This window comes from Saimiri boliviensis, chromosome 2, assembly GCF_048565385.1.
Source record: "Saimiri boliviensis isolate mSaiBol1 chromosome 2, mSaiBol1.pri, whole genome shotgun sequence".
NCBI classification, from domain to species: Eukaryota; Metazoa; Chordata; class Mammalia; order Primates; family Cebidae; genus Saimiri; species Saimiri boliviensis.
The window spans coordinates 138338124-138366034 of record NC_133450.1 but is presented as its reverse complement, the minus strand read 5'-3'; the positions used below and the strand labels follow the sequence as shown (position 1 = coordinate 138366034).

The following is a 27911-nucleotide window of genomic DNA, read 5'->3' as shown; positions in this document are numbered from 1 at the left end:
GAAAGGCTAGGGGACCCACTTCTCCCTGCCCAGACCCTCACTCAGCAGCAGAAGGCTCCTCTGCCCGCAGGCACCCCTGCCTGACACCTCCCTCCAGCCCCCGTGGGACCGGCGGGGACCAGGCCCGTCCTCTGATGGAAAGGTTCCACCACATCCGTGGCTGACAGAGCCGGCCGTCAGAGGCCGGGGGCGCCGGGTAAACAGGAAGCCCCATCCCTCCGGCACGTGCTTCACTCCATCCTCCTGTGGCTCCTGCAGCCCGGCTCCGCGGTCACGCCTGGTGCCCCTCTGCCTCTGGCCACCTGAGATGCCCAGGCTGGCCTCTGCTGGGGGCTCAGTCCGCCCTCTCCTGGGACTGCAGAGGCCAGAAGCACCTGGGTGAGGGGTCCAGGAGGCCCAGGAGGGCCCGGGGGCTCCACCAGACCCCTCCACGCCTCTCCGCCCAGCCGGCACGCTCTGGGAAGGTAAGGCAGCCCTTCACCTTATAACTAACCTCAGAGCATTCCCAGGCAGCCTGAAGGCCACTGGGACAACCTGGCCCTACTGACAGGAGGGCCAATGGGGAAACTGAGGCCTGTGTGGGGCACAAAGCTGGGACCAGAGCTCCAGCTCCTGCCCATGCCAGGCCTCCGCCTCTGATGCCACCCCAGGCAGGGTGAGGCCCCGGGCCCCAGACCTCCCAGTGCCCAGATGAGGACAGGCGCAGGCCTCGGGGCAGCCGCGAACACCACCGGGACCCCCCTCTGTGCTGGGCCCCTGAAACGAGGAGGGGCCAGATGTGGGCCCAAGCTGTCTTCCGTGGGGCTACGGCCTTGGCAGGAGACTGTGTGTGCCACGATCCCAAACCCACGCCACCAGAGCGGCAAGGGCAAGGCAGGGGCGCCTCCAAGGACCGGACGGTGAGGGAGAGGCGCACCTGCCCTCTGCTGAGCCACAGGCCTTGGGCACAGAGTATGCTCCACCCAAAGCAGAACCTGGGGGTGGCCCCACCCCCACACCCCCAGTACCCTCTGGAGTCCAAGAGGATATAGACAGGAAACATGTCTGTTCTCTGCCAATCCCTCGACCCTTCTGTCCCTGATGTGTCCCTGGCATTAGGGCGAGACCCCAGCCCACCTCCTGCACCTGCCGCTGAGGCTCTGGGAGCCCGAGAGAATAGAGTACCCCTCCCTTGGCTCCGCCGGGCCACAGGAGAGGGCACAGGTGGCACTCTGGGCCTGAGCCGGGGCCTCCTTCCCTTGGGGAGGGTCTGGTCTTGGCCTGGGGAGGGGCTGGGGACAGGGCAGAGCTTGTCAGGAGGGGGTTGCAGTGAAAACAAGTGGGCAGCAGGCTGGGCACAGCCCCCCAAGGCTCGCACCCAGACCCCAATGCCAGGAGGGCAGCGTAGGGAGGACCCAGACTCTGCCCTCACCCCCTGGCCTGCAAGCCCAGCATTCCATTCACCGGGAAGGCCCCCAGCCGACCCCGGCCAGACAGGTGTGTTGATAGGGGCTGCTCCAGGTTGGAGCACAAGACAAGCTGGGTGGGGGACAGAGGGCTCCCCAACAGGAGGAAGGAAGGAAGGGTGAGGTGGCCTCCTACCCACCGTCCCAGCCCTGCTGGCCTCTCTGCTCAGCTGGGCCAGTCACCTCGCCCTGTGGGCCTCAGTTTCCCCCCTTTACACGGAAGGGGTAGATCCAGCCCACCCCAGGATTATGGGTCCTTCTGCCCAGAAGCCGGCACAGATCCAGGGGAGTGAGGGGGAGGGGGAGGGGCAGGTTGCAGTGACACAGGCAGAAGGCAAGAGGGCACCTCCTAGGATGGGGGCACAAGCCTACTGGGCCCTTCTATGCTGGAGGGACAGGCTGGCCAGGGCAGGAGGAGCCCCTGGTGGGAGAGCCAGGGGGCCGAGGGTGCAGCCAGTAGGGTAAGGGCCAGATCCCAGGTGGCCGAGTGTGGAGGAGATGGGGAAATGGGGGTTCTGCCTATCTGCTCTAACCTCGGGGCAGGGGCCCCCTCTGGAAAGAGGCCCTTCCCTCTCAGACCAGCCATGCCTGGTGCCAGGAGCACCCCCTTCAACCAGCTCAATGGCCACGGGGCAGGTGCAGAAACTGAGGCCCGAAGAGTGAGGCCCTGAGCCCTGAGCACAGCCCGGCATTCAGGGCAGATCCTTCCCTGGCCATGGGTAGGGGGGAACTGGTCCCTGCTTGGGGGGAGGGGTGTCACTTGTAGGGGAGGTTTTCTGCCTGCCCGCCAAAGCCCAGTGGGGAATTTCCCAGCTGCCCGGCCTCCCGTGGCCCCAGCTGTCCAGCTGAGAACTGGAAAGGTGGGGCACACTGACCGTTGGGAGAGGCCCTGCTCCAGCACCCGGGTTCCAGCTGTGCCCTCCGAGGCCGCCCAGCTCAGTTCCACGCCGAGACCCCTCCTACCCCACCCACCATTGCCACAATAGCTTGCTCGGCCTGAGGTGCCCAAGGCCACCTGAATAAGGAAGCTGAGGGTCAGACCTGAGGGCTGGGACCCCAGGAACCTGCCAGAACACCCCGTTATCACCCCATCTCCCACATCCCTCCCCGCACCCCTCCCCAGCCTGCTGCCAGCCAGGGCACCCCTGGGGAGTGAGCCTGCCTGTCCATCTCCAGGGCAGGGCCTCACGGCCTCGCTGGCAGCTCTCTTAGGGGACAGGCCTGAGTCACAGTGCCGAAGCCTGCCCCATCCTGCCACCCCCTACCATGGCCGACCTTGGGCCTCAGGGACCCACAGAACGGGCTGTTCTCAGGCCACTCAGCCTGCCTTACACACCCCAGTCCCTTCGGGCTGGGCCTCCCCACCCTACACCCCCCACTGCTCAAGGCTCCAGTTCAGCTGGTCCCTGCCTTGGCCTGGAGCCCCTCCCGGCTCCACACTGTGTCACACATATCTGCAGGTGTCCTGTGGGAGGGCCAGTATCCTGTGGCCCACAGACCAAGCAGGTCCCCTCTGTCCAGCCACACACAAGCGCGCCCTGTGGACCCACGGGCCTGCCGGGCTCGGGTCCTCCACCTAGCACCCTCCCCAGGGTCTCCAGCAGGGTCCAACCCTGGTTTCTGGCTGCTTTGAGGCTACACTCTAAAGCCCCAGGGGACAGCTTCCCCACCCCCAGCAGTCTCTCCAGGCCCCCTCACACGGTGGCCCCCGCCCCCCTCAGCCTCCTGTTTGTCCGACGACACGTCCCTGTTATCAGCGGAGAACACACACAGGAAGTCCGGCTGGAAAGGGCCCATCCCAATCCCGATTACCCAGGACGGGGCATAAAAAGCCGCCCTTCCTCACCCGGGGGGGAGCCTCCCTGAACCAAGCCGGCTGCCCCGCACGGCTTCAAGGGAGGCTCCGGGGAACAGGCCAGGCGGGCCGGGCCTCGGGAGGTGCCTCGGGCAAGGGCCAGGGTCCATCCCCCGTCCCGGGACACAGCAGCTGCGGCCATGGCCACGCCTGGGCTCCCGCAGCATCAGGTATGGCAGGGGAGGCCTTGGAGGGGCAGGGAGCAGACGGGGCGCCCCCATATGCGCTCACTCCCGCGGACCCCGGCGCCTGCTGGGTGTCCTGCAGTCCGATCCCTGGAGTGGTTGCAGAGGAGGGGTCCCAGTCCGCCTCCCTTCTGCACAGAGGAGGCCACTGAGGCCCCATGGCCCAGCACCTGCTGGTGGGTGGCCCAGTGTGGGTCCCAGTCCTTCCTGCTGACTCCAGCACTTTCCGAGCCCACCTTCTGGCCTTCCTCTGCCTCCGCAGAGCAGCCACTGGGGTCGGCAGCAAAGTTCAGCTCTGCCAGGCCCGCCTCCAGGGCCTTGGTGCTGTGCCTTGGGGTATCCCAAGGGCTGGGGTCTCCTCAGCTTCTCCCTAGCAGTGGATGAGCACCCCAGTGGGGGTCTGGGGAAGGGAACTGGCCCCGAGGGAGATGAACCCCAAAGCCAGATCTAGCCAGGATGAGCAGTGTGAATCCGGGGTGCGGCACATGGGGCTCAGGCTTCGGGACGACTTGGTGGAGTGTGGTGGGCAAATGGGTGGCCCTGTGCCCCCTTAGACCTTGGAGAAGCCCTTGTTCCCCATTGCCCCAGCCCCATGCAGTAACTGAAACCCCGTCCCAAAACCCCAAAGCCACAGCGGGTCCTAGAAGGCCCCACTTTTTGTCTCAAATGTCCACGCCAAGAAGCCTGTCTGAGAACCCCCACTCTCCAGACGGTGGGGCCTAGCCCCGGGGCAGCCCAGGATCCGCCCTTTCTGCTTCGTCGCCTCTTTTAGACTCAGGCAGGAGAGGTGGGCAGGCAGGTCAAAGGGTCAAATGACCGAAGCTCCAGAGATGAGGCCGGGGCAAGGGTCAGGTCGGGGCGGCTCTCCCACCCAGAGGTCCCCTCGGCCCCACTCTGAACACCTCAGTGCCCAGGGCTAGGTAAGAACCGCCCTGCATGGGCTCAGGACACCAGGAGGCCTAGGACTCCCCGCTGTGACGGCCGTCCCTTGGGCCAGGTGCCAGGGGTTTCCAGGCCTCCTGGTCCAGAGCAGTGGCCACTGAATTACACGGTGGGGCGGCCTCATTTTGGGGGCTCCTCTCCAGGCACCTGGGTTCCTCCCTTCCCCCAGCTAACATGCGCCAAGGTAGCCCCAAGCTGGTGGCCCTCCCCCCTCCATCTGCAGGCCCCTCGCCCAGTGCCCTGGGCTTTGTGGAGGGACCTCCAGCTCCACTCACAGCCACCTTCCATCCCCATGCCAGGGATCCCAGGGCTGGAGAAAACAGACCCATTTTACTGACGCCAGGGGCTGTGGACCCGAGAGGACAACCAGCCGGGACAGAGCGGGCTGGGGGTGGGTGCAGGTGGGGTCTACAGGCCCAGCACTGGAGGACGTCCCACAGCAGCACCCAAGGCTGAACCCGGGCCCCTTCCCAGCCCCCAGACTTCAGGGTGACCAGGACTGTGGGTTGACACTACGCATCCCTCCTCTCCAACCTGCAGCCCCCAGGGCCCGGGAGGCACAGGTGGCCCCGCCCCGAGGAGCAGCTGCAGCCCCAGTCCCGGGGATGACGGATTCTCCTCCGCCAGGTGAGTCCCAGCCAACCCCTCACTCTGAGGGAACACGTCTCACACAGGCACCCACTCTGGCTCCGAGACAGGGTGCTGGCTCTCACTGGGTCTGAGGGGCTGCTGAATTGGGCTGACCTGGGCCTCATGTGCTGCGGCCACAGTAACAATAGCAGGGATGGCGGTGACCTCAATATCACGTGCCCCGGGGCTGTTTATCCTCGTCCTACACATTTGGAAATGGAGCCTGGAGAGGAGAGGTGACCCACCCAGGAGCCTCTGGAGGGACTGTGGGTGTGAGGAGACTCCTGGGGCCTGTGGATTCCCTGAGAGGAGCGTTCCGCCCTGGCCCTGACTGTCCTGAACACAGCAGGGACCCAGTGTCCTCAGTGAGGGTGCCTGATGCTTCAGACAGGGCCAGGTGGAGGCTGGCGCAGGGGCCCCCAACCTAACACTCTAAGGCCAGGAGGGAGGCCTGTGTCCCCCCTGGTCCCATCTGGGCTCTGCCGTGTGATCTTGGAGGAGTCCTGGGCCTCTGGGCCTGGGGTGGGGACGGCGGTGACGCCCACCTCCCGCGAGGCTGCAGGACCGAGCTCAGTGCTGCCTAGCGCCAGGTGCCCACCAGCGGCTGAGACGCGCGTCCTGGGTGGTTTCGTCCTGGGGGTTTGGGTGCCAGCGCCCTGGGCGGCGTCCCAGCTCCCGGCGGCCGCGCACCGAGCGCTCTGCCCGGGGACGCGGGATTCCGGAGGGGGCTGGGGGGCCGCAGTCCGAGGTCACTGTTCGCCCGGGGCCTCAGTTTCCCCGTCCGCACAATGGGGGCGGGGCGGGGGCGGGGCAAGGCCGCCAGGTGGGGCGGGGCCGGGGGCGGGGCGGGGCCCGGGGCCCCCACGGCGCGGGCTCGGAAGGCAGCGGCGGCGGCGCGTGCGCGCCCCGGATCCGGCGGTGAGTGCGGAGCGAGCGGAACGCGGGGTCCGGGTCTGTCCGCCGCCGGGGCTGGGGCGAGGCTGGGACCCGCGGAAGCCCCGGGGGCGGGGGACCTGGCGGCACGCAGAGGGCAGCTGGGGGCGACCGCGGCGGCCGGGGGTGGAGCGGGTCGGGGCCCCCGCGGCGGGGTCGGGCCGCGCCGGGAGAATGGGCCCAGCGGCCCCGGGGACCGGCTCCCCCTGGCGTCCAAGGACGGCGCGCCGGGAACGTGGGGGGCGCCGCGGACCCTCGCCCCCACCCCTCAGCCCGACCCCGCCGCGGGCCCAGCCCGGCCCCTGCCTGCTCCGCCCGCCCCCGGCCCGTCTGGCGCCGCCTCCGCGCCCTCCCCCGCGGGCCCCCGGCCCGGCTCCCGCTGCGAGGGGTCCCCCAGTGCCTGCGGCGCGGCCAGGCCCCCCCTCTGCGGACCGGCCTCCCGCGGTGGGGGCTGCGGCCGGGCAGGTGCGGGGGGCGGTGGGCAGGGTCCGCGGGCGCTGGGGGGACGGGACCGGACCGCTCGCACCCCTGGAGCCGCCGCCCCCTCCCCACCCGGCAACCCTGGGTCGAGGCCGTGGCCCCCCCGGGGATGTGGGGCTTGCAGCGCCAGCTGCGGGCTTCCTCTGGCCTCGGGAAAAGCATGACTTTCAAAAATTGAGTCCGCACTTCTCGGCACTGCTTCCTCTCCACACGACACTCAGGAATTGTGGGGGGAGCTGCGCGAACGTTCGTGTGGGGCAATGAGGTCTGCGAGACTCGCCCCCCCGCCAGGCCCGGCAGCCCCCTGCCCACCCCAAGCCACCCGGCCGCTGCCGCCTCTTCCTCCCCGGGTCCTACACCCCAGTGTCGTCTGTCCTCCCACTTCGCTTCTTGCCTGGGGGTGGCACCAGGCCAGGCCATCCCCAGAGTTCATCTCCGGCTAGCTCTGACCCCCGCACAAACTCCTGCCCAAAAACTGCTGTCATACCCCCGAACCTCCAGGCTAAGTCCCACCCCCAGCTGCCAGGGCAGCCTCTGCCCTGCCCTCCTCTCCCCAGCGCACAGAGGACAGGAGGCCCGGGAAGGAACCCCTCCCCCGGCCCCCAGGTCACCCTCCCCGCTGGAACCGGGTGACACGGTGGCAGAGCCCGTGAGAAGCCGGTGTGGGGTCAAGCTCCACACCCAGTGGGGCTGGGCCAGCGGCGAAGGCTTCGTGACCTCGGACAGTGTGACTGTTTATAGGACAGGCTGTCAGAGCCACAGTGGGGCCTCGGAGACCCTATTCTAGTGGTGGCTGAGAAAACAGTCCCAGAGAAGGGAAGCCTTACCCCAGCCTCCAGCCCCACCTGAATACTGGCCTTTCCCTGCAGGGGCCCTGCAGCGCCTGGGAAGGACCCCGCCCAGCCCTTGGGAAGCACCCTTGAGAGGCCCTGGGTGGGACCCCAGAGCCTGGCTGCACACAGGATGGCCTCCACTGCCACAGGCCATTAACTCTGGGCTCTCTCATACTCCCAGAAGCACCCCCGCCCCACCCAGGCCCCCAGCTCCTGCCACACAGCCAGGAGGGGGTTGGGTTCTGGCTCCCGTGACACTAGGGGGCTGCGCCCCACCCCCAGGGTGCACCCAGCACGGCCACTGTCCTGAAAGCCCTGGAGGCTGATTGCACACATGTCCCAGCACGCAAGGGACCCCTCTGAAATGAAGGCTGCCCATCTTGTGGTCTTAGAACCTGTGCGCCCCTAAATGGCTCCTGCTGGTTTGCGGCTCCACACTCAGATGAGGAGAAACCAAAGCCCAGAAGGGCTGAGGCCAGCAAGTCCCTGGTGGAGCTGGGTCCCAGCTCTGCCCAGGGACACCCCGTTTGCACAGGCTGGGGTGCAGGCTCGTCCCTGCCCTGCTGTGAGGAGGGACCTGGAACCAGGCAGGACAGGAGAAAGTGGCCCATTGCTGAGCCATCCTTCCTGGAGCCCGGGGTGCCCCAGACCCCCAGCAGGATCCAGGAGATTCCTGCAGCAAGAGCTCTGGGAGGCATCACCCCTGCGGCTGCCCGGCTGTGGCCCCAGCTGTTGGTGGCTGGTGAGGGTCTGGCTAGCTGGAAGAGGGGGCCAGGGGAGGAGACGGTGGGCGCCGCCGGTGGAGGCTCCAGTGGAGATGAGCTGGGCAGGCCTCACAGAGCAATCGCGGACTGCACCCGTGGCCTGGGGGTGGGCATCTGTGGGAAACCTGAAGGGCCACGCTCTGTGCCCCAGGCCACCCAGAGGAGAAGGCCCCCCACCCGGAGGCACGGGCCATGTGGGGCTCTCAGGAGGTTCTGCTGGTGTGCCTTCTGGTGTTGGCAGCGGGTGGCACGGAGCACGCCTACCGGCCAGGGTGAGCCAATCCCTGGCCCCTGAGGGCTGGGGTGGGGAGACTGGGGCCCTCAGCCCTTCCCTGAGGGCTTCCTCATCAGCACCAGTAGGAGACTGGAGGGGGCTCCTGCTGAGGGTCCTGCCCCGGCCGCATGTCCCATCATCCTTGGGTCCTGGGGCTGAGGGTCCTGCTCCGAGCCTCCCTGCTGACCCCGTCCTCCCCACAGCCGCAGAGTGTGTGCAGTCGGGGCTCACGGGGGCCCCATTTCTGAGTCCTTTGTGCAGCGCGTGTACCAGCCTTTCCTCACCACCTGTGACGGGCACCGGGCCTGCAGCACCTACCGGTGAGTGCCCACCGAGCCGAGCCTACCCAGCCCTGGCCCCCCAAGGCCGATCGCCACATCAGCCTGTCGGGGGTGGGGGATGAATCCTGGATCCCCAGATGGGAAACTGAGGCCAGAGCCGTGAGAGGACCAGCTGAGATGGGTGACCCCTCAGTGCCATCTCTTGGGGAGAAGATCCCCATGCTGGGGTGACCATGTCCAGCCTGGGTCCAGGGGGTTCCTTGACCACCTCCAACATGCCAATCCTTGTTCTTACCCCGACGCATCCAAGGAACATCACCTCTGAGGCCATCGCCATGTTTAGAGGAGTCACCCATCCAGTCTGCACCCCTCACTTCCGGGACGGGAGCCCCTCCCTGCCCTGGCATCCCCAGCTGCAAGCTACAGGGGATGATGCCCCATGCCCCTGGTCCTAGCTCTCGGAGCCCCCCTGGGCATCCGCCTCCGAGTGACGGCCCCTGACAGGCACAGATGAGAACCTGTGATGCCCTGTGTGCCCACACAGGAGCCCGCGCCCCTAGTTCTCAGCTTCAGCTGGGTCCTCCTTCCTGGGTGTGGGAGCTTCACTCCCTGCTGGGGGAGGGCCTGGGATTTAGACTTGGAGATGTAAGGAGTGCGCCAGTGCCCAGAGCCCATTCTGTGGGGACCCACTGCAGGCCGGACACGCCTCGCCTCTGAGCCTGGATGCCCCCAAGTAGGAGGCTGGAGAGATGGGGGCACACAGAGGCCTGGGCACTGCCTCTGCCCCACACGAAGCATAGCTGGGCCTCCAGCAGGCTCAAGTCCCGCTCAGCGCTGGAAGGCCCAGGCAAGGAAGTGGCTTGTGCAATGACCCCTCAGTGCCATCTCTTGGGGAGAAGATCCCCATGCTGGGGTGACCATGTCCATTCTGAGAGGGGACTGTGGATGCCCAGCAGGCGGCTGAGGGGGAGCGGGATGCCCCTCTGAGCTGCCCTGCCCACCCCACAGAACCATCTATAGGACCGCCTACCGACGCAGCCCTGGGCTGGCCCCCGCCAGGCCTCGATACGCATGCTGCCCTGGCTGGAAGAGGACCAGCGGGCTCCTCGGGGCCTGCGGAGCAGGTGAGGGCCACCCCTCAGCGACCGGTGTTAGCCAGGAGGGTGGCCCTTCCCCATACTTCCAGCAACGCCCCTGTGGCTTTTCTTGACCCCTGAGCAAAGCACCTCCCTGGTGCAGAGCACCCTCCTGCCCAGCGGCTGCCCCCACAGGGTGCCGGGGACCTAACTGAACTGGTGACCCGCCTTCCTCACCCACAGCAATATGCCAACCGCCGTGCCGGAACGGAGGGAGCTGCGTCCAGCCTGGCCACTGCCGCTGCCCAGCGGGGTGGCAGGGTGACACCTGCCAGTCAGGTGAGGCTGGCTCTGCCCTGGGGGTCCCTGGAAGGGTCCTTGGGGCACCTCCTTGCATGTCCTGGGGTGACTGCCTGCCCATGAGTGGGTGTGTGTTAAGGGAGCTGAGTGGGCGGAACCCCTCCTGCAGGCATGGCCGCCTGACACCCCATTTCCTGCAGATGTGGACGAATGCCGTGCTGGCAGGGGCCGCTGTCCCCAGCGCTGCATCAACACTGCCGGCAGTTACTGGTGCCAGTGTTGGGAGGGGCACAGCCTGTCTGCAGATGGCACATTCTGTGTGCCCAACAGAGGGCCCCCCAGGCTGGCCCCCAACCCGACAGGTAAACTCAGCCCTGGCTGTGCCCGGCCTGGGGAGGTGGGCAGGCAGTGGCGATTGCCCTGTGGCTCTGTTAGGCATGGTGGGGGACACTGGAATCTGGGTGGGAAGTGGTGGGGGCTCCTTCTCCAGTGGGGAAGATAGGGAGGGAGGACTGCTGGGTTCCCAAGAACTGGGGGCTGCCCAGGCCTCATCTCAGCCAAGGCGGCAGAGGTGCCGAGTCCCGGGGTCCTGCCTGCGCCCCACTGAAGTGTTCTGGAAGAAGCCTGGCCTCTGCTGGTGACGGGACATTATTACTTTTGGTACGCGCTGTGACACTTCAAACTCGTACCGTGAGTAATAATGCGCTGTCCCCAGCACCGCATCGAAGCGCCGAGGAGACCTCAGCTCCGACCTCCCTCTGAGGGGCTGGGACCCAGGCACCCAGGGACAGCGGGGAGCAGCAGCGCCCCGAGCCACGCGCCCCGATGTGCTTTGAGACCCCTGGCCAGCGCCAGGCAGGCGGCGGGACGGACAGGAGCCTGGTCCTGAGTCTTCTGGCTCGGCCTCTCCCTAGGACAGGAGGGAGCCTGGGGGGCGGGTGGGGAGACAGCCACCCCTGACCCAGCACCTGGCTCTGCTCCCAGGAGTGGACAGTGTGATGAAGGAGGAGGTGCAGAGGCTGCAATCCAGGGTGGACCTGCTGGAGGAGGTGAGGCCTGGGGTGGGGCAGGTCCTCACCACAGCAGAGAGAGGCCCAGGCTGGGGTACGGGCTTTGTAGCCTCCTGGGACCTCGACCCAGAGACGGCTGGGGTGGTCCGAAAAGGTCCTGGCCTCGGGGAGGCGGCTTCCTTGCTGCTGACAGCCAAGGGGGCCGTGGCCTGGATCCATGCCAGGCAGAGGAAGCTGGACACTGGCCGGGACCCCCAGGGCTAGAGGACCCCAGCTCGGCAGCCCGAAACTGCACACAGAGCCTGGACGCAGACCGGGCCGCCCCACCACCACCTTTGCCCTTACCAGGACAAAGAGCTCTTGCCAGCCTTCCCACTGGCCACTGGTCCCTCTGTCCCCCTAGTTCTCCTGCCAGGGACCCCAAGGCTGGGACTGCCTGGCCAGTCTGATGCCCCAGGCACCCCCATGCCACGGACTCGTCCGGCACAGCAGCTCCCTCTAGTGGCCGCCCAGAGCCCTGCCACAGGTTCTTCCTCCGGAGGCCACTCAGAGCCCTGCGGGGGCTGGGGCTGGAGCTGGAGGCCGGGGAGTCCTTCCCAGGGGTCCTCCCTTAACCCTGGGTCTGGGGACGGAAGGCAGGGCTGGCCCGGGGTCACCGCCCTTCCGCACCCACAGAAGCTGCAGCTGGTGCTGGCCCCACTGCACAGCCTGGCCTCGCAGGCGCTGGAGCTGGGGCTCCCGGACCCTGGCAGCCTCCTGGTGCACTCCCTCCAGCAACTGGGCCGCATCGACTCCCTGAGCGAGCAGATCTCCTTCCTGGAGGAGCAGCTGGGCTCCTGTGAGTGCCCCCTCCAGAGCCCTCCTCTCCAGCAGCGGGGGGAGTCCAGATCTGGCTGGGTGGGGAGGCTGTGGGGAGCAGTGACCTCTGACCTTAGTGTCATCCCACCCTAGGCTCCTGCAAGAAGGACTCGTGACACCCGAGCCCCTGGCTGGCCTGAGCGCCTCCCTGCCCTGCAGCCCCTGCCCCTGCCTGACATGCTGGGGTTGCCACTTTGGGGTGACTGAGCAGAATGCTGGGCAGGGCACTCCTCCTCCTCCCCCACTTCATCAGGAGGCTCTCAGGGTTCTGGCATGGGTGGGCTGGGGTCTTCTGGTGAATCCACCCCAGCCACCCCAATGGCATCCCAGGGCCTGGTGGCCCCTCCGCTGAGGGAAGGTACGAGCTCACAAGCTCTGCCAGGGCCTGGGACCCGTGGCATGGGAGCCGGGAGGCTGGGTGGGGCCTCGGTGGGGCCTGCCACCTGACGCCCCGAAGAATAAAGATGAAATGTGAGCTGCTGTGTCGTGGATTCACTGGGGCCGGGCGCCAGCCAGCAAATGGGGACAGGTGGAGCTGGCAGTCATGGGGTGGGCAGGGAGCTTCTGTGAGGCTATGGACAGCTTTGTCCTCGGGACGTGTTGGGCCCAACCAGAGTCCAAAGAGCAAACCTCTGGCCTCCTTCCCAGTGCCCTGAGGATCCCAGCACGCCTGTCCCTCGGGCAACACCCCCCATCAATGGAAGCATTGTAGGGTGATGTGGGCCCACTTTGGGTGGGTGGTGGCACCTCCACCCTGGGCCCGTAGGGAGGGCGGCTGGGAAGACATACCACCAGGCTCCACCGCCCTGGTCACCCTGCCCTCCGTAAGTGACCACTGCTACCCCAACACTTCCAAGAGTTTGTTTATAAAAAAACAGCCACGGAGTACAATGCTGGCCCCACGGAGTCCCCCAGGCCGGCAGGAGGGCAGGCCCTGCTTCCCTGTGATCCTGGGTGTCTGAGTCTGAGACTCCCCAACCTCCTGGCCCCCTCCTCTCCCTGAGAGCCTGATGCAGGCTGTGGACGGAACCCCAGAGCCCGACCATATCCTGGTGGGTCCCAGGCGCCAGAGCAGAGGGCCTGGCAGTGGGTGTTTCACCTCGGGGTCTGCCCCTCTGCTCCTGGGCCATCCTGGGGCCTACGGCTCAGCCCACAGCCTCATCATTCCAGAGGCACCAGGAGACAAGTCCCTGCCCTCTGAGCTTGGGGGCGGTCTAGCTGACCCCTCTCAGGGGACGCCAGGGGCCCATGTCTGAGGCCAGTGGCAAAAGGGGCTTCCAGCTTCCAGGGCCCAAATGAGAGCCGGGGAGGCAGCCACGGTGATGTTTGGAAGCCTGGGTGGGGGGGTCCCCTCGGCCCATCCTCCAGCCACCGGCTTCTGTCCTGCCCTGCCGTGGTCTGGGCTACTGGGCCGGCTGCACACCAGGCCCCTCGCTGGCCCCGTTCTCCTGGGGGTTCTTGGAGATGTGGAGGAAGGTGGTCCTCATGGCCTGGTGGCAGGTATCCACGAGCGCAGGGACGTCCTCCTCGGTGAGGCCAAGGGTGGGGATGGCTTCTAGCACCTGCACCGTGACTGTTCCTGGGGTGGGGGAGGGCGGGGGCAGCAGATGTCAGTGGCCTGCGGGGAGCTGGGGCCCACCTCAGCCCCTGCCCTGGCCTTGCCTCCTCCAGCCCCCCAGGCCCCCTCCCTGGGAAGCCCTGAGCTGGGCTCTTCCACTGGACTCCCCAGCCTGGGTGGGTTTATGTTAATTGTAACGGTGCAGGAAACCCGGGGCTGGCTGGCCTCCACATGGCTTCAGCAAGCCTGCGCTCCCATCTCTGCCCCCATCTGCCCCCTTCCCGACCAGCCCCGGACTCACTGAGTGGCCCCTGCTCTCCATACAGGGAGAGGGGCTGTGGGAGACGGAGCTGGGCTCCCCCACTGCTCTCCAGCTCACACCTCATGGTCCCGCCTGGGCACCAGGTGCCACATGCTGGGAACTGGCCAGAAGGGGCAGAGGTGCTGAGCCCCTCACCGGTGCCCCTGGGTTCCGTCTGCCCCTGCAGGCATCAGCCTGGACGCATGGGTAAAAGGCCCCTCAAGGCTCCAGGCTGTGTGCACAGCAGGGTCCATCCGTGTGAGCTCCGGCACCCAGGCTACCCTGCTGCAGCCTCAGTTTCCTCATCCAAAAAATGGCCCCAGCACCACCAATCTCACTATACCACGGGGTAGAGTGACCACCCCGAGGCCATGAAGCCCACAGCTGGGACTCCAGCCTGAGTCACTTATTCGACACATGATGGGAACTGTGAGGGGCCCAGGGCACATGACCAAAGGGTCAGGCAGAGCCTGCAACCCAGATGCACACGTGTGGGGTACCTGAGGTGAAGAGCTTCTTCTTGGTGTTGTAGAAGGAGGAGAAGGAGGAGTATACCACAGGGACGATGGGTACCTGCGGGCAGGCAGGCGGACGGCTGCAGCAGCCCTGGTGATGGGCCGGGCACACCCCAAGTTCCAGGCGATCGGGGAGCCCTGCCCTGTGGCCCACCAGCCCCTGCCTTGGCCACTGTCGTGGGTCCTTGTGGCTGTCCTGCCCCTGGGACCTGGGACACCTGTCCCACTCTGGTTGGCCCAGAGTTCCATAAGCTCATTCTGCAAATCTTTACTCACCTCCTCCAGGAAGCCCTCCTAGACACAGGGTAGGGCCCTGTCCGGTTTAGCAGGAGGAGATTATGGCGCCATTCCCGCCCACGCCTCCCTCCCAGTCCTCTCCTCATCCCGGGAAGCACGGGAGGGAGGCAACACTAGCCAGGGGAGGGGTGGGGCCTGCCGGCGTTCCTGGAAGTCACCAGGGTCAGATCCAAGGGCACCTGTGAACCTTAACCCGAAGCAGCCAGGGAACTTCCAGGGGGCCAGCAGGCAGGCTGGGGACGGGATCGGGGAGGGAAGGGCCTCAGGTCTCCTGGCTGAAGCTGCGTTGCTGCCACCCAGCTGCGCCCATCACATCTCCCCTCTCGTCTGTCCCGGGGCCCATCCAGCCCTCACCCTGCCCCCAAAGGGAAGTGACATCAGCCCCAGGCCAGGCCAGGCAGGTGCACGCTGCACCTGAGCAGGGCTGTGATTGGAGCCCAAGGAAGCCTGCCCAGCCCAGTGCCTCCGGCGCACCCCAGCCCCACAGCCTCAGCTGGGACCATCCAGAAGGAGGGCCCCCTCCGCCACCTTGCACAGGGTCAGCACCAGGGGCCACTAGAGGCCGGTACAGGGAAACGAGCTGAGACCCCTGCCCTGAGTGAGACACCACCCAGGAAGGGTAAACACCCCTGCCCCTGAAGCAACTCTCCCCTGCCCAGCAGCAGGGGCACGACGGGCTCTGTGGGGATGGTGATGCCCTGGCCTCTCCGAGACACCCAGGACGCGCTGCGGACCAGGAAGTACAGAGTCTGGGGACCAGGAAGTACAGAGTCTGGAGGTGCTGCTCACCTAAAGCTCCACCCACTCCCGAGGCTCTGGCCCAACCCTGTGCTTGGCTTGTCCAACCCACGCCCATGCCCTGAGGCCTACCCAGCCAGGCACCCGCCCAGGAGGAGACTCCTGAGAGGCCAGCAGCCCGGCCCCCCACCATCTACCTGCCCAGCCTGGTGCCCACCAAGGTCAGCGGGTCACTCGGGGCTCTGCGTGGGCGAAAGGCCCAAGGCAGCTGCCCTCCCTGGCCAGTCACTGGCAGGTGCAGGAAGGGGCAAGAAGGCCCTGTCACCAACTCAGTGGGAGGAGGCCCTTGCATGCCAGGGGTCCTCAGCTTGGCTGGGTGGTCACCTTCTACCTTAAGCCAGCCCGATCCCGCTTCCCCAGCCTGTACCCACCCTGGGAGGGCTGGGCTCCGCCTACCTGCGCCTGGACTGCCAAGTAGAAAGCGCCCTTCTTAAAAGGCAGCAGGTCCCCGTTGTCATTGCGCGTGCCCTCGGGGTAGATCCACACTTTGAGCTGCAGGGAGAGAAGAGCCGGGCTGCCCTCACGCCCCAGCCCCCAAGAAACGAACTCCCTCCCCTCCTAAGGAGCCCCACGTCTTGAGGCGGCTGGCGTGTGACCCCATCTGCGGGGCACGGATGATGCGGGGTCTTGTTTTTTCTGCCTGCACACTCACGTTCTCCCGGACCATGCGCTCCCCGAGGTCGGCCATCACGGTCATGGCGGTGCTGGAGCGCTGGCGGTTGATGAAGAAGACGCCCCCAAGGTACATGATGAGGCCCACGGGCCCCAGAAAGAGCAGCTCCCGCTTGGCGATCTGCACGCAGCGCTCAGGAAGGACCTCCATGAGGCCTGGGAGACAGACAGAGCGAGCGAGCGAGCGTGAGCTGGAGGACGGCCGCGCACTCACAGGCTGCCCGGCGCCCCGCCTTCTCCCCGGCCACCTGGGCGGGTCGCCCGGTCTCTGAGCCCCTGTGTCCGGCCCCGAGGCGGGTGCTGAGGCCGGGCCTGCCCAGGCACGGGCAGCTCTGCGTCCTCGTCCTCGGGAGCCAGCCCCGCACAGCCCCGGCTCGGCGGGCCCCGCGGGGACCCCGGCAGCCGCCCCTGGGGGCCCGGCCTACCCATCATGTCCAGGATGCTCTGGTGGTTGGAGACGATGACGCAGGGCCGGGCCCCCCGCAGCCTGTGCTGCTCCCGCACCTCGAAGCGGAGGCCGTACACGTACTTGAAGCTTCGCACGAACCAGCTGATGATGCTGCAGGGGAGGCCGCCATGAACACTGGTCCCGCGTGAACACAGGTCCCACCGTGAACACGGGTCCCCCCATGAACACGGGTCCCACGTAAACACGTGTCCTTCAGTGAACACGGGTCCCCCCATGAACACGGGTCCCACGTGAACACGTGTCCTTCAGTGAACACGGGTCTCCCCATGAACACGTGTCCTTCAGTTAACGTGGGTCCCCCCATGAACACAGGTCCCAAGTGAATACAGGTCCCCCTGTGAACGCAGGTCCTTCAGTGAATGTGGGTCCCATGGCCGAGGCTTGGCGGGAAGGCCTGGGGGTGAGGTGCGGAGGAAGTGGGGGAGGGACCCTCCTGGTACAGGGCAGGAGACCAGGCAGGGAGCCCCTGTGGCGAATGGAGACCCAGACCGGTTCACCCACCTGGACCGCCGCCCTGCCTGCATCTCCCCAGCAACAGGGGAAACCCCAGAGCCTCTGGAACGCAGACACTGGGCACGTGAGAAGCTGCCTGCTTCCACATCCGCATCTCGGGGACCGCCCAGCCCTCATCCACCCCCCAGGGGACTCAGCCAGGAAGGCACTGGGACTGGCTCTCATGCCCAGCACGAAGGACCCATGCCAGGGAGAGCAGCCTCTGCACCCCTGCAGAGGAGATGGGTCCCCACACACCCTGGGGAAGGTCACTGGCCCCTCAAGGCAGGGTCACGTTAGGGAGAAAGCTTCGGTGCCAGGGAGACCTCCCCGAAGACCTCTGCAAGCCTCTTCCAGAAAAAAGCCAAGCCCGAGACCCATCTCACCCCCTCCCTACAAAACTGGGCCGGGTTCCCTTTCCCCATAAAGAGGCTTTGGGGAGCTCGGGGCTCACCTGAGGTCACACACCAGGAGCAGGAGCGGAGCCAGGGTCCCCACCACCTAAGCCCCCACCCCAGCAGCCCCCTCTCTGGTAGGGCCCAGCCTACTGGGGCTGCCCTCGGGCACCTGCAAACGTGAGGTGACCTCGTCCAAGCAACCCATCATGGTTGGGACCAGGGATGTCCAAACGGCAATCGAAGTGTCTAGCCAGCTTTGAGCACCACAAGCCTCTGCCCTGCTGCACTGCCAGGAAGCTCTGGGCACTCCCCAGACAGGACACCTGCCCACCCCAGGGCAGCCCGGGAGGATGGAGTCAGAGGCTTGAACTCACCCTGAACCCCAGCAGGGCTGCATGGCCGGGGCACGGTTGTGCCAGCGCTGACCAGGGGCTGCCAGCTCTGCTCCCCTCCCCACTCAGACTAGTGCCCCCAGCATTTGATCCCCCAACAGTCCTGAGGAGAGGGCTCCCCGCTCTGTACGGATGACTCTGAGTAACTGCCCCGGGCCACAGAGCAGACATTCAAAGCTGGGGCCTTCTCTCAAAGCCAGATTGGTGGGGTTTTTACTGTTCCTGTTTTAACGGTCTCGCTCCATCGCCCAGGCTGGAGCGCAGTGTCAATCGGCTCACTCCAGCCTCCTGGGCTCCTCTTCGCCTCAGGCTCCCGACCAGCTGGGACCATGGGCGTGTGCAGCCGCACCTGGCTGATTTTTGGTAGAGACGGGGTTTTACCATATTGGCCAGAGGCTGGTCTCGAAGCAATCCGCCTGCCTCAGCCTCCCAAAGTGCTGGGATAACAGGCGTGAGGCAACTAGCCCAGCCTTTAAAAAAAAATTGTGGTAAAATACACGTAACATAAAATGTATCCCCTGGGCCTTGTGTGGGCGCACAGTTCCCTGGCGCGGGGCACACTGGGTGTCCTGCAGCCATGTCCTCCCTCTGGCTCTGGAACGATCCACCTTCCCCAGCTGATGTCTCTTCCCATGTGACACCAACCTGTCCCCTCCCCTGCCCTGGTGCTCTGCCCTTCCCTGTGTGAGCTCAGACCTCCGGTGGATGGGGCAACTCTTATGCCCCCGTGTTGCAGATGGGGAAACTGAGTCAAGGGGGCATAATGGTTAATTTAGATGATCAGTTCAGCAGTCTGTCCCTGGATCAGACTCAGCCAAGAAGTCTGGACCCTGCCAGATCTGCCCACCTCCACCAGCTCTGGACACCCCCTCTCCAGGCCACACCAGCCACCATCCCCAGCCACCTAGAGGGCGCGCCCGGGGCTGGCAGCACCCACACACTCGGGAACTCAGGGCTGTTTTGTCTCCACACTCATCTGCACAATCCAGCTTCCCGGACCCCTGTGAAACCCCACAATGACAAGGAAGAGACAAAAGCAGTTCACGCACAGAAAGCACGGAGACGTCTGCTAAGTACCAGGACAGTCACGTCGCCAATCAAGAAAGGCAAACGGAAACAAGAGGCCATCCTCATCCTTCCCTGGCAGATTCGAAAGCCTGATAACAGGAGGTGCCAGCCACGGTGTTGGGAACGGGCCAAGAGTGGGGAGTTGCTCAGACATAGACGCTTCCGGCGGGCAGGCGGGCAGGCCGGGCCGAAGCCCTGAGGAAACCTGGCCTCTCTCCTCTCAGGATCTTCCAGGAATCCACCCTGCGGCTGGAGTGAAGCCTGCGAAGCTCAAGGGTGTGGTGAATTAGGAAAACCGGAAACTGCCTCAACACCCACCAGCCGGCAGAGGGGCAGTAAATGAGGGTCCGTTTCGCAGTCCCCGGGGGCAGAGGGGAAGAACGGGCAGGGCCACCCATCTCCAGTGAAGGACGCGAATGCCATTTCTTTTTTTTTCTTTTTTTTTTTTTGAGATGGAGTTTCACTCGTTACCCAGGCTGGAGTGCAATGGCGCGATCTCGGCTCACTGCAACCTCCGCCTACTGGGTTCAGGCAATTCTCCTGCCTCAGCCTCCTGAGTAGCTGGGATTACAGGCACACGCCACCATGCCCAGCTAATTTTTTTGTATTTTTAGTAGAGACGGGGTTTCACCATGTTGACCAGGATGGTCTCGATCTCTTGACCTCGTGATCCACCCGCCTCGGCCTCCCAAAGTGCTGGGATTACAGGCTTGAGCCATTGCGTCCAGCCCCACGCGTGCCATTTCTAGTGGCAGCTGAGACACACCTGCAGCTCCAAAGCTAGCCACCTGCATTGGTCTCAGGCCACATCTGAAGGGGACAGTGGTTCCCTCTAGTATGACATTGGCCAGTTCCCTCTTTTATTTTATTTTTGAGGCAGGGTCTCGCTCTGTCACCAGGCTGGAGTACAGTGGCACGATCTCGGCTCACTGCAGCCTCCGCCTCCCGGGCTCAAGCGATTCTCCTGCCTCAGCCTCCCAAGTAGCTGAGACTACAGGCACCCAACACCATGCCCAGCTAATTTTTGTATTTTCGGTAGAGACAGGGTCTCACCATGTTGACCAGGCAAGTCTCAAACTCTAGACCTCAAACGACCCACCCGCCTCGGCCTCCCAGAGTGCTGGGGTTACAAGCGTGAGCCGCCGCGCCCGGCCCTTTTCCTGTCTACTTGTGTATCAAACATCTCATTTTGCCCGTTTCTAAGCGAACGGTTCCACGGTGCCAGGTGTACCCCCTGCTGTGCAGCCATCACCACCTCCAGCTCCAGAACTTCTTTTCTATCTCAGCTGTTTAAGGGATGGACCGTGTGCTGATCCTTCTCTCAACTGAGAAAGACACCAGGTACAAACCCCTGCCCAGTGAGCAGCGCTGAGCGGGCACTCCGCCCCTCTGCCCACCGCTGGCCCCTGGTCCTTCGACCAGACAGACAGATGGACGGGGGCTGCCCCTGGCCAGCAGTAGGCTGTGGGTCTAGAACTCTGCAGACCACAGTGTGGCTGGGGGAGAAAGGTATATCCTAAGGGAAAGAAAGTCCAAGTTGGTGTCCTTAAGGGGACAAAGGGCCACCTGCACCCGCCCTGTGGGGGCCCCTGCACTCCCTCCCCTGGTGTCTGTACGTAGTTTACAGCTTTTTGAAAGCTGGTGGGTAAGTATAGACTCTCACTTTAAAAGCATTTCCTGGCTGGGCGCGGTGGCTCACGCCTGTAATCCCAGCACTTTGGGAGCCTGAGGCGGACGGATCACCTGAGGTCAGGAGTTTTAGAGCAGCCTGACCAACATGGTGAGATCACATCTCTACTAAAAATACCAAAAATTAGCTGGGCGTGGTGGCACATGCCTGTAGTTCCAGCTACTCGGGAGGCTAAGGCGGGAGAATTGCACGAACCCAGGAGGCAGAGGTCGGCAGTGAGCCAAGATCATGCCATTGTACTCCAGCCTGGGCAACAGAGCAAGAGTACCTCAAAAAAAAAGAAGGTAGGCAGGGCATGGTGGCTCACGCCTGTAATCCTAGCACTTTGGGGGTGGGTGGATCACCTGAGGTCAGGAGTTCAAGACCAGCCTGGTCAACACAGTTAAACCCTATCATTAAAGAAAAAAAAAAAAAAAGGTGTTTCCTCAGAGAGGAAGGGCCTGAGCTAAGTCCTGCAGAAGCTCCCGCAGCAGAGGACACTCCCGGGAACCCAGGCAGAGAAAGCGGCCTTCCGAGCACAGAGGCTCCCTGCACCTCCTCTGTACAAAGTCTCGAGCCTTTTGTTCTGACAGTGACCGCCCTCCCAGGGTAGGTACAGTCATTACATGCTCTTCAGATGAGGAAGGAGAAGTCCAGCAAAGTTAAGTGACCTGCCCAAGGCCACACAGCAGGGAACCCAGGACAGGCCTGAGCCCACCTCAGAACCCTGCTTCTGTGCTGGCAGAGTCGTTCGGGGTGACGAGGACCCCCTACAGGACTTCAGGAGCTCCCCTGGAGGCTCCTGCCCTCCCCCAGGCTCAGCGGTCCCCCTAACCCCTCACCAAGGCTGGGAGTTTGCTTCGGCCTTCCCCGGCAGGAAGCTCAAAGTGGCCGGAGCAGTCACCATCCATCCCCAGGTGTCCCCCACCAGCGTGCCCAGCCCAGGTCCCATCCCGTGCCAAACACCCTGCCTCGCCCAAACCCCCTCCCACCAACCATAGAGGGACGAGGGGCTGCCCTGCCCTTTCGCCAAAGCCTGGGGCAGGAGTCGCTGGGCTGAACCAGGACACGGCCACACAGGTCCCAACTCCAGGCCCTGGGCTCCTCGCCTCCCCAGGGCACCCCAGCAGAGGCAAAGCCAAGTCGCCTGAAGCTCTCGAGCCCTGATGGCCACTGCCAGGTGAGTGATTAGTGCCAGCTCTGCCCCGCAAGGCAGGAGACCCAGGGAGCAGGTGAGTGCCTGAAACGAGCAGGCTGAGCCCAGACCGGGCCCTTCCGCAGCATCGGAGCAGCGGGCTCCAGCCGAGGGAATGGCCGAGTCTCCTTCAGAGCCCTCAGACCGGAGCCCATCAGCCTTGAACGCAGCACCGTAAGAGCCCCCTCTGGGGTCCGCAGGAGCCCAGCCTCCTCAGACCGCCTGGGCCCGGCCCCAGGACACCGGAGCGACTCCCAAGCTCAGGCTCTGGACTGGACAGACAGGGATGCGGAAGCTGCTTCCCTCCCCAGGCCCATCTGGAAGGGTGCGCAGGTCACACTCTAAGACGCCAGGACAACCTCGGGCCGGGGCGGGGCCTCCAGCAACAGTGACCGTGAGGAGGATGCCATCAAGGGAAAAGATCCAAGACGGGCCGGGGCCGGGAGCAGCGGCTCGCGCCTGTGACCCCCGTACTTTGGGAGGCCAAGGCAGGCAGATCACTCAAGCCCAGGAGTTTGAGGCCAACCTGGGCAACAGAGTGATACTCATCTCATAGAAAAAAATCCGAAGTAAATCAAAGTGAAAGGCCCCTCGATGTGCCCAAGCCCCGAGTCCCACCGGCACCTGCTTCAGGCAGCTGGGAGGCAGTCGAAGGTCAGGGCCCAGGCCACTCACTGGCCAGGCTGTCCTTGTGGAAGGCCACTTGCTGACCCTTGCCCTGGTCCCGGGCTGAGACACTCCCAGGAGACCCAGGCAGCTCTCTAGGCCAGGACTTGCCCGTCCCAGCTGGGTGAGCTCATTCAGGAAAGGCCCCGGGGCTCAACGGGGCCACACAGAGCCACCAAGAGTGCTCTGGGGACAGGGGCCCCAGCAAGAAACCTGGTGTTTTCCAACAATTGTCTTTGCAGCTGGAGCACAAGGCGGGACAGGGCAAGAGGGGTGGGGCATCTGCCCACACAAAATAGATGTGGGGAGTCCACGTGACTCCTCCAAGGGGACCTTCGGGAGTGCAGGTGTGGTGGGCTGGAAGAAGGGGCCCAGAGAAGTCCCCACCCCTCATCCAGGACGGCCCCAATCTCTGGGCCTGGAGAGGTCTGGAGAATCAACGTCACAACCTCCCTTGGGACTAAGACCCCAGTGCGGCGATGGCACAGGGCCCCCTGACGGCACAGTGTCCCCACCTGGCATGTGTCAGGGGACCAGAGACCGCGCACAGGCCAGCCATTCTGGGTTCAAACCTTGGCCAACATGACCAGTCCCTGCACGTTTTCTGCACACTGGGCATGTGCTCCATGGACAGGAGCTAGCGCGGCCACTAGGTCCCGGCCTTCAGATACCAACAGAGCACGGGGTTCAATCTGGGGAGCGTCCTTAAGGGGAAGGGCACGCCTTTCCCCTCTGGGACCCTGAAAATGGTGGGCACACAGGTCAAAGGAGCCGGAGACTGCTCTTACGGTGCCAGCTGCTCTTCACTGCATGAAGCAGGAAACGTCTCTGTGGGGGAAGCTGCCGTCCTTCAGGCTTTCTGTCCTGTGGCCGAACCCAGCCGTGGGCCACAGCGCGGCCCTGGCTTTGCTTTCCTCTGCTGAATGGATGTACCAGGGCATCGGCCGCTGGGGGGGAAAGGTGTCTGCAGCTCTGCCCCAGCTGGGGACGCAGCTGGGGGAAGGGCCTGGGGGGTCCGCGGAAGCGGTCCTGCCTGGAAGGGGTCCGTGTTCTTACCCCGAGCCCAGTGGGAAGGAGGCTGCCTCAGCTGATCCATTCCCATCACCATCCCTGACACACTCCGGACACCAGTGCAGATGCAGGGGTCTCTTTGGGGGCCGCCTGGAACCCCGTGGGAAGGGGCTGGGCCTCAGCCAGGGAGCCATTGCTCAGGGGAAGATGGAGCTGCCCCTCCCCCGAGCTCGGCCTGCCCCAGGGCTGCCCCTACACCCGGAGCGCTGGGCTAAGCACAGCGGAGAAGGGAAAGGCAGGTGCTCCGGAGTCACTGTCAGCAGGTTCCGACCCTGGTTCCAACCCGTCCTGGCTGAGGGACCCCACCCCAGCAACAAGGTGCTTATCTCTGCATTCATCTCCTCATTTGTAACACTGAGCACACTCGAATCCCTGTTCCTGAGGCACACAGCAGGAACCGAGTGTCCCCTCCCTACCTCCCACCCCCCCAGGTCCCTTCCCTGGAGTCACAAAGTGCCTCCTCATCACCCGCCTTCCTCACCCCTCCCGATGGCCCCCACGAAAGGAACCTTAGGCTCACACACCCTACTCTTAGCCACTGCTGGGAGTCTGGGGAGTCGGCAGGGACCCCGGGGCCTGGGGAGTGGGTGCAGAGGTGTGTCGGAAGGCAGCTGTGCAGCCCAGGCCTCCCCTCCAGGCCGCCCTGCCCTCCGGCCCTCCCTTCTCTTTGGGACCAAAGCAAGAACCAAGCACCTGCTGTCACCAGCCAGGGTCCCGGAAGCCACTACTCTGCAGGCCTGGGCCTGGGGGCTCCCTGAGAGGTGAGGGCGGCAGGAAGGGCCAATCCAAGCACCATCAGAAGCCCCAGGTCTGAAGGACGCCCTGGTTAGCCGCAATCTCCAGGCTGAGATGGGGACTGGGCCAGCCCAGCCTGCCGGGTCCACAGAAAGGGCAGCAGTTGAACTGTGATGTGGCCCCTGGGAAGCAGCTGTTACCCACGGAGGCTGCCTCTGAAGAGGCCCACGGCTGTGGCCTGGCTCCATAGTGGGGTCCGCTCCAGCGTCTGCGAAGTCAAGCGCGCTGTCACTTCTGCTGAAAGCACAGGGCGCTGTCTCCTGCCCGTACCCCAGCACACGCCCGACCCAGGATTTTCCGCTGGCGTCAGAACCAGCCCCCCCAGGGAACCTACAGGCTGGACCCTCCTGGGTTGGGAAAGACTGCACCCTCGCTCCTACTCTGAAGCATGCCAGGGGCTGAGTGGGGTCCCCTCACAGAGACCCAGATCCCAGGGCCAGAACCGCAGGAGAGGCCTTCAGAGACTCCAGCACAGGGGCCCTGGAGCCCAGCCCCCAGGAGCTGCGAGTTCTGGAAACTGCCTCCTCCCTGAAGGGCTTTACACCGGGGACGTCAGCTCCAGTCACCACCTGGGCCAGCCCTGGAGTGTGCGCTCACCGGGACAGGCGGAGCCACTTGGCCGAATCACACCGGTCACCACACGTCCGGCTGAGCAGCCACCAGGCCCTTCTCAGACTCTCCACGCCCACCCTCAGCCCCAGGGTCCTTTGTCATATGCCGGGAGCTTCCGGGGCTCCACGAATGTAGGCCCGTTCCAGCAGCCTCAGCGCCCTCCCAGGACTGGCAAGGATGGTGACAGCGGGAAGCCAGCAACCTCTCACCCACTGCCCCTGGAACCACGGAAAACGGGGCCTCTGGAGCCACACTGCCCCCTCCCACACACACACACCCCTACAGGCCATTGCAAAAGCCACCGGTTGGGCAGTCCAAACAGGGCAGAGAGAAATGTAGCAACAGCCCCAGGGACTGGCTAACGGGGAGGGGGCCGGCAGGGCCTTCTCTGGCAGCCACCGTACCCAGGAGCAGCCAGGCAGCCCAGCCTGACCTCTGGCCCCTACTGCCAGCCTGGCAAAGCCAAGCTCCCACCTTCCGGGAGGCGCCAGGGGAACATTTCTGCCCCGCAAAACCTCAGTCCTGACCCTTCCCTTCGCTTGGAAGCCAAGCCCCGGAGCTGAAGGTCAGCGGGTGCTCCCCAGAACAGAAGCAGGTCCCCTCCAGGTCCCCAACCTCCCTGCAGAGAGGAAGGGAAGGGAAAAGGGAGCCGGCCCCACAGGTGCGCCCCTCACCGGGCGGACGAGGGGCGCCCATGCCGCCGCGCGCCCCATCAGCGGCCCTGGGGCAAGTCCCGAAGCCTCTCCCGGCGCGGCCCGGCCCCCCTTTCTCTCGGACACCCCACGCCGGGCTGCAGGGACGCGGTGCAGACGCCCGGGGCCAGCGCGCGGGGACGAGGGGGGCACTGTGACGCGGCTCCGGCCCCCCGCTCGGGACCCCCTCCCGCGCCCGCCGCCCGCCCAGGCTTGCTCTCCCCAGCCCCGGAGCGCGGCGGGCCGGGCGGGGCAGGAAGGCGGGAGGCGCAGAAGAAAGTTCGGGAAGCGGAAGCGGCTCCCGGCCCGGCCCCCCGCACGGCGCCCCGGCCTTGCCTCATGTTCTCCACCGTCCGGCCGCCGTGGCGCAGCAGGCAGACGAGCGAGGCCACGGCGGACACCGCGAAGCACAGCGCGCAGTACAGGGCGACCTTGGCGTAGAACTCGGCCGCGCGGCTCAGCTGCACCAGCAGCAGCAGCCCCAGTAGCGCCGCGGCCACGCACGGCCACAGCTCCATGGCCGCCCCGCGCCCGACGGCTCCCGCGGGCCGACCTGCCGCGCTCCCCACGGCGCGCTCCTCCCCGGGCCTTATTGCGAGGGCGGCGGGGCGGGGCGGGGCGGGGCGGGGCGGGGCGGGGCGGGGCGGGGCGGGGCGGGGCGGGTGGGGAGAGGAGCGCGCGGCAGGGAAGGGCGGGGTGCGGCGCCCCGCCCCGGCACCCCCACGACGCCCCGCCCCGCCCCACTATGGTGCACCCACAACCGCACCCAGGAACCCCCCAGCCCCGCCCTGTCCCCCCACATCGCCCCGCCCCGTTTCCCTTGCCCCGATAACCCCCTGCCCGTCCCAGACAACGCCCCATCCTGCCCCGTTCCCCCACAACGCTCCGCCCCGGTCCCCCCCAGCCCCGCCCCGCCCCGCCACGGTCCACCCACCAAGCTCAGCCATGGTCTCCCCCCACCCCCCTCCACGGTACCCCCCCTGCACCCCCGCCACAGTCCCCCCTGGCCCCGCCCCGCCACGGCCCCACCCGGCGACTCCCCCAACCACCGCACCTCGAGACGCCAGCACCGCCCTGGGTCCTGGCTCGCCCCGCCACGCTCCCTCCCACAGCCCACCCCCAGGTCACCGAGGCTCCGGTGCCCTGCTCCCACCCTCCTGGTCCCAGGGGACCCCGCCCCCCCATCCTGGCTTCCTGGTTGCTCGGGCTCTGGCGCTGCCCCCCCACCCCCCCCCCGCAGTCTAGGCTTCCCGCCTAGCCCGGTACCTACTACTCCAACACCAAGGCCGCCACAGGCTCCTGCGCCCAGAACCACATCTCCCCAAGGGCGTCAAGGTGGCGGGGACACGACCAAGTGGCCAAGCAAAGTGGCCCTCAAACCGCACCCGAGTGACCAGTGGTCACCTGGCCCAAGGCCTGGCTCTTAGGGTAACCTCAAGTCAGTGTGGGGAGACGCTTGGGACGTGTTTCTAGGCCCCACCCTGTCACCAGGGACGCTCCAGGGGCAAGCGAGGTAGGTGTCGGGCGGCTGCATTTACATCCGCTTGGCAGCGCGGCCAGCGTGGGGGGTCGAGGTGCAGCTGGTGCCGCTGAGATAAGGGCAGCAGCCCCCACCCCACACCCTCCCACCCTCCCCTCCCCACCCTCTCCCACCCTCCCCTCCCCACCCTCTCCCACCCTCCCCACCCCACCCCACCCCACCCCACCATCCTGCCCCAGGGAGCAGATGGAGGTTGAAAACCAGTTTCCTGCGGTTGAGGTGGCTCATTCGCGTAATCACAGCACGTTGGGAGGCAAAGGCAGGCTGATAACGAGGTCAGGAGTTCAAGATCAGCCTGGCCAACATGGTGAAACTCTACTAAACATACAAAAATTAGCCGGGCATTGTGTCAGCTGCCTGTAATCCCAGCTAATCCGGAGGCTGAGGCAGGAGAATCGCTTGAACCCGGCAGGCGGAGGTTGCAATGAGCCGAGATCACGCCACTGCACTCCAGCCTGGACAACAGAGTGAGACTGTCTCAAAAAAGAAAGAAAAGCAGCTTCCTGGGGTCCCTCGTGGGGACTCTTGGGTTCACTGCAGTTTCTGTGGTGCGGGCCGCCCCGCGCTCTAAGGGGTCAGCAGGGAATTACAGCCCCTCTTTTTCAGCTGCAGAGTTGACCTGCTCCTGAAACATTTCACTGAATATGATAACCGCCCCCAGACTGTCCTGAGACTACAGAAACGCTCTTCAGATGAATGGGGAACTGCAGGCCTGGAGGGCCCGGGTCTGACGGCCAGCGCTCAGCAGCCCCCGCCCAGGCGGTCCCAGCTTTTTCTTTTGCCTTAGGCCTGCAGGCGTCTTACCGTGAAACCCAGGCGCATTCTCCAGCCAGTCTCCTTCCAGG

General features: G+C 65.4%; 2 protein-coding genes across 7 annotated transcripts; one reads left to right on the top strand and one right to left on the bottom strand.

Annotated features, from left to right (window-relative positions):
* Positions 1–268: 268 nt before the first annotated feature.
* EGFL7 (EGF like domain multiple 7) lies at positions 269–12341 on the top strand. 6 transcript variants are annotated; one of them, XM_074394487.1, is made up of 9 exons: positions 269–464; positions 4968–5054; positions 8219–8339; positions 8545–8661; positions 9631–9746; positions 9942–10037; positions 10199–10360; positions 11684–11846; positions 11960–12341. In XM_074394487.1, exons 2-9 carry the CDS (start codon positions 5033–5035, stop codon positions 12216–12218), a joined length of 1056 nt encoding a protein of 351 aa, XP_074250588.1. In that variant the 5' UTR covers positions 269–464; positions 4968–5032; the 3' UTR covers positions 12219–12341. The 6 variants fall into 6 exon arrangements, with proteins under 6 accessions (XP_074250588.1, XP_074250587.1, XP_074250586.1 ...); XM_074394486.1 differs by lacking the exon at positions 269–464 and adding an exon at positions 3386–3470; XM_039461285.2 differs by lacking the exons at positions 269–464; positions 4968–5054 and adding exons at positions 5907–5975; positions 10983–11047.
* A 370-nt stretch (positions 12342–12711) lies between these two features.
* AGPAT2 (1-acylglycerol-3-phosphate O-acyltransferase 2) lies at positions 12712–26137 on the bottom strand. The gene is made up of 6 exons (XM_039461282.2): positions 25863–26137; positions 16433–16566; positions 15988–16163; positions 15732–15827; positions 14226–14298; positions 12712–13445 (listed from the first exon to the last, which is right to left on the bottom strand). The coding sequence occupies exons 1-6, from the start codon at positions 26042–26044 to the stop codon at positions 13270–13272; spliced, it is 837 nt and encodes a 278-aa protein (XP_039317216.1). The 5' UTR covers positions 26045–26137; the 3' UTR covers positions 12712–13269.
* Between the last annotated feature and the right edge of the window lie 1774 nt (positions 26138–27911).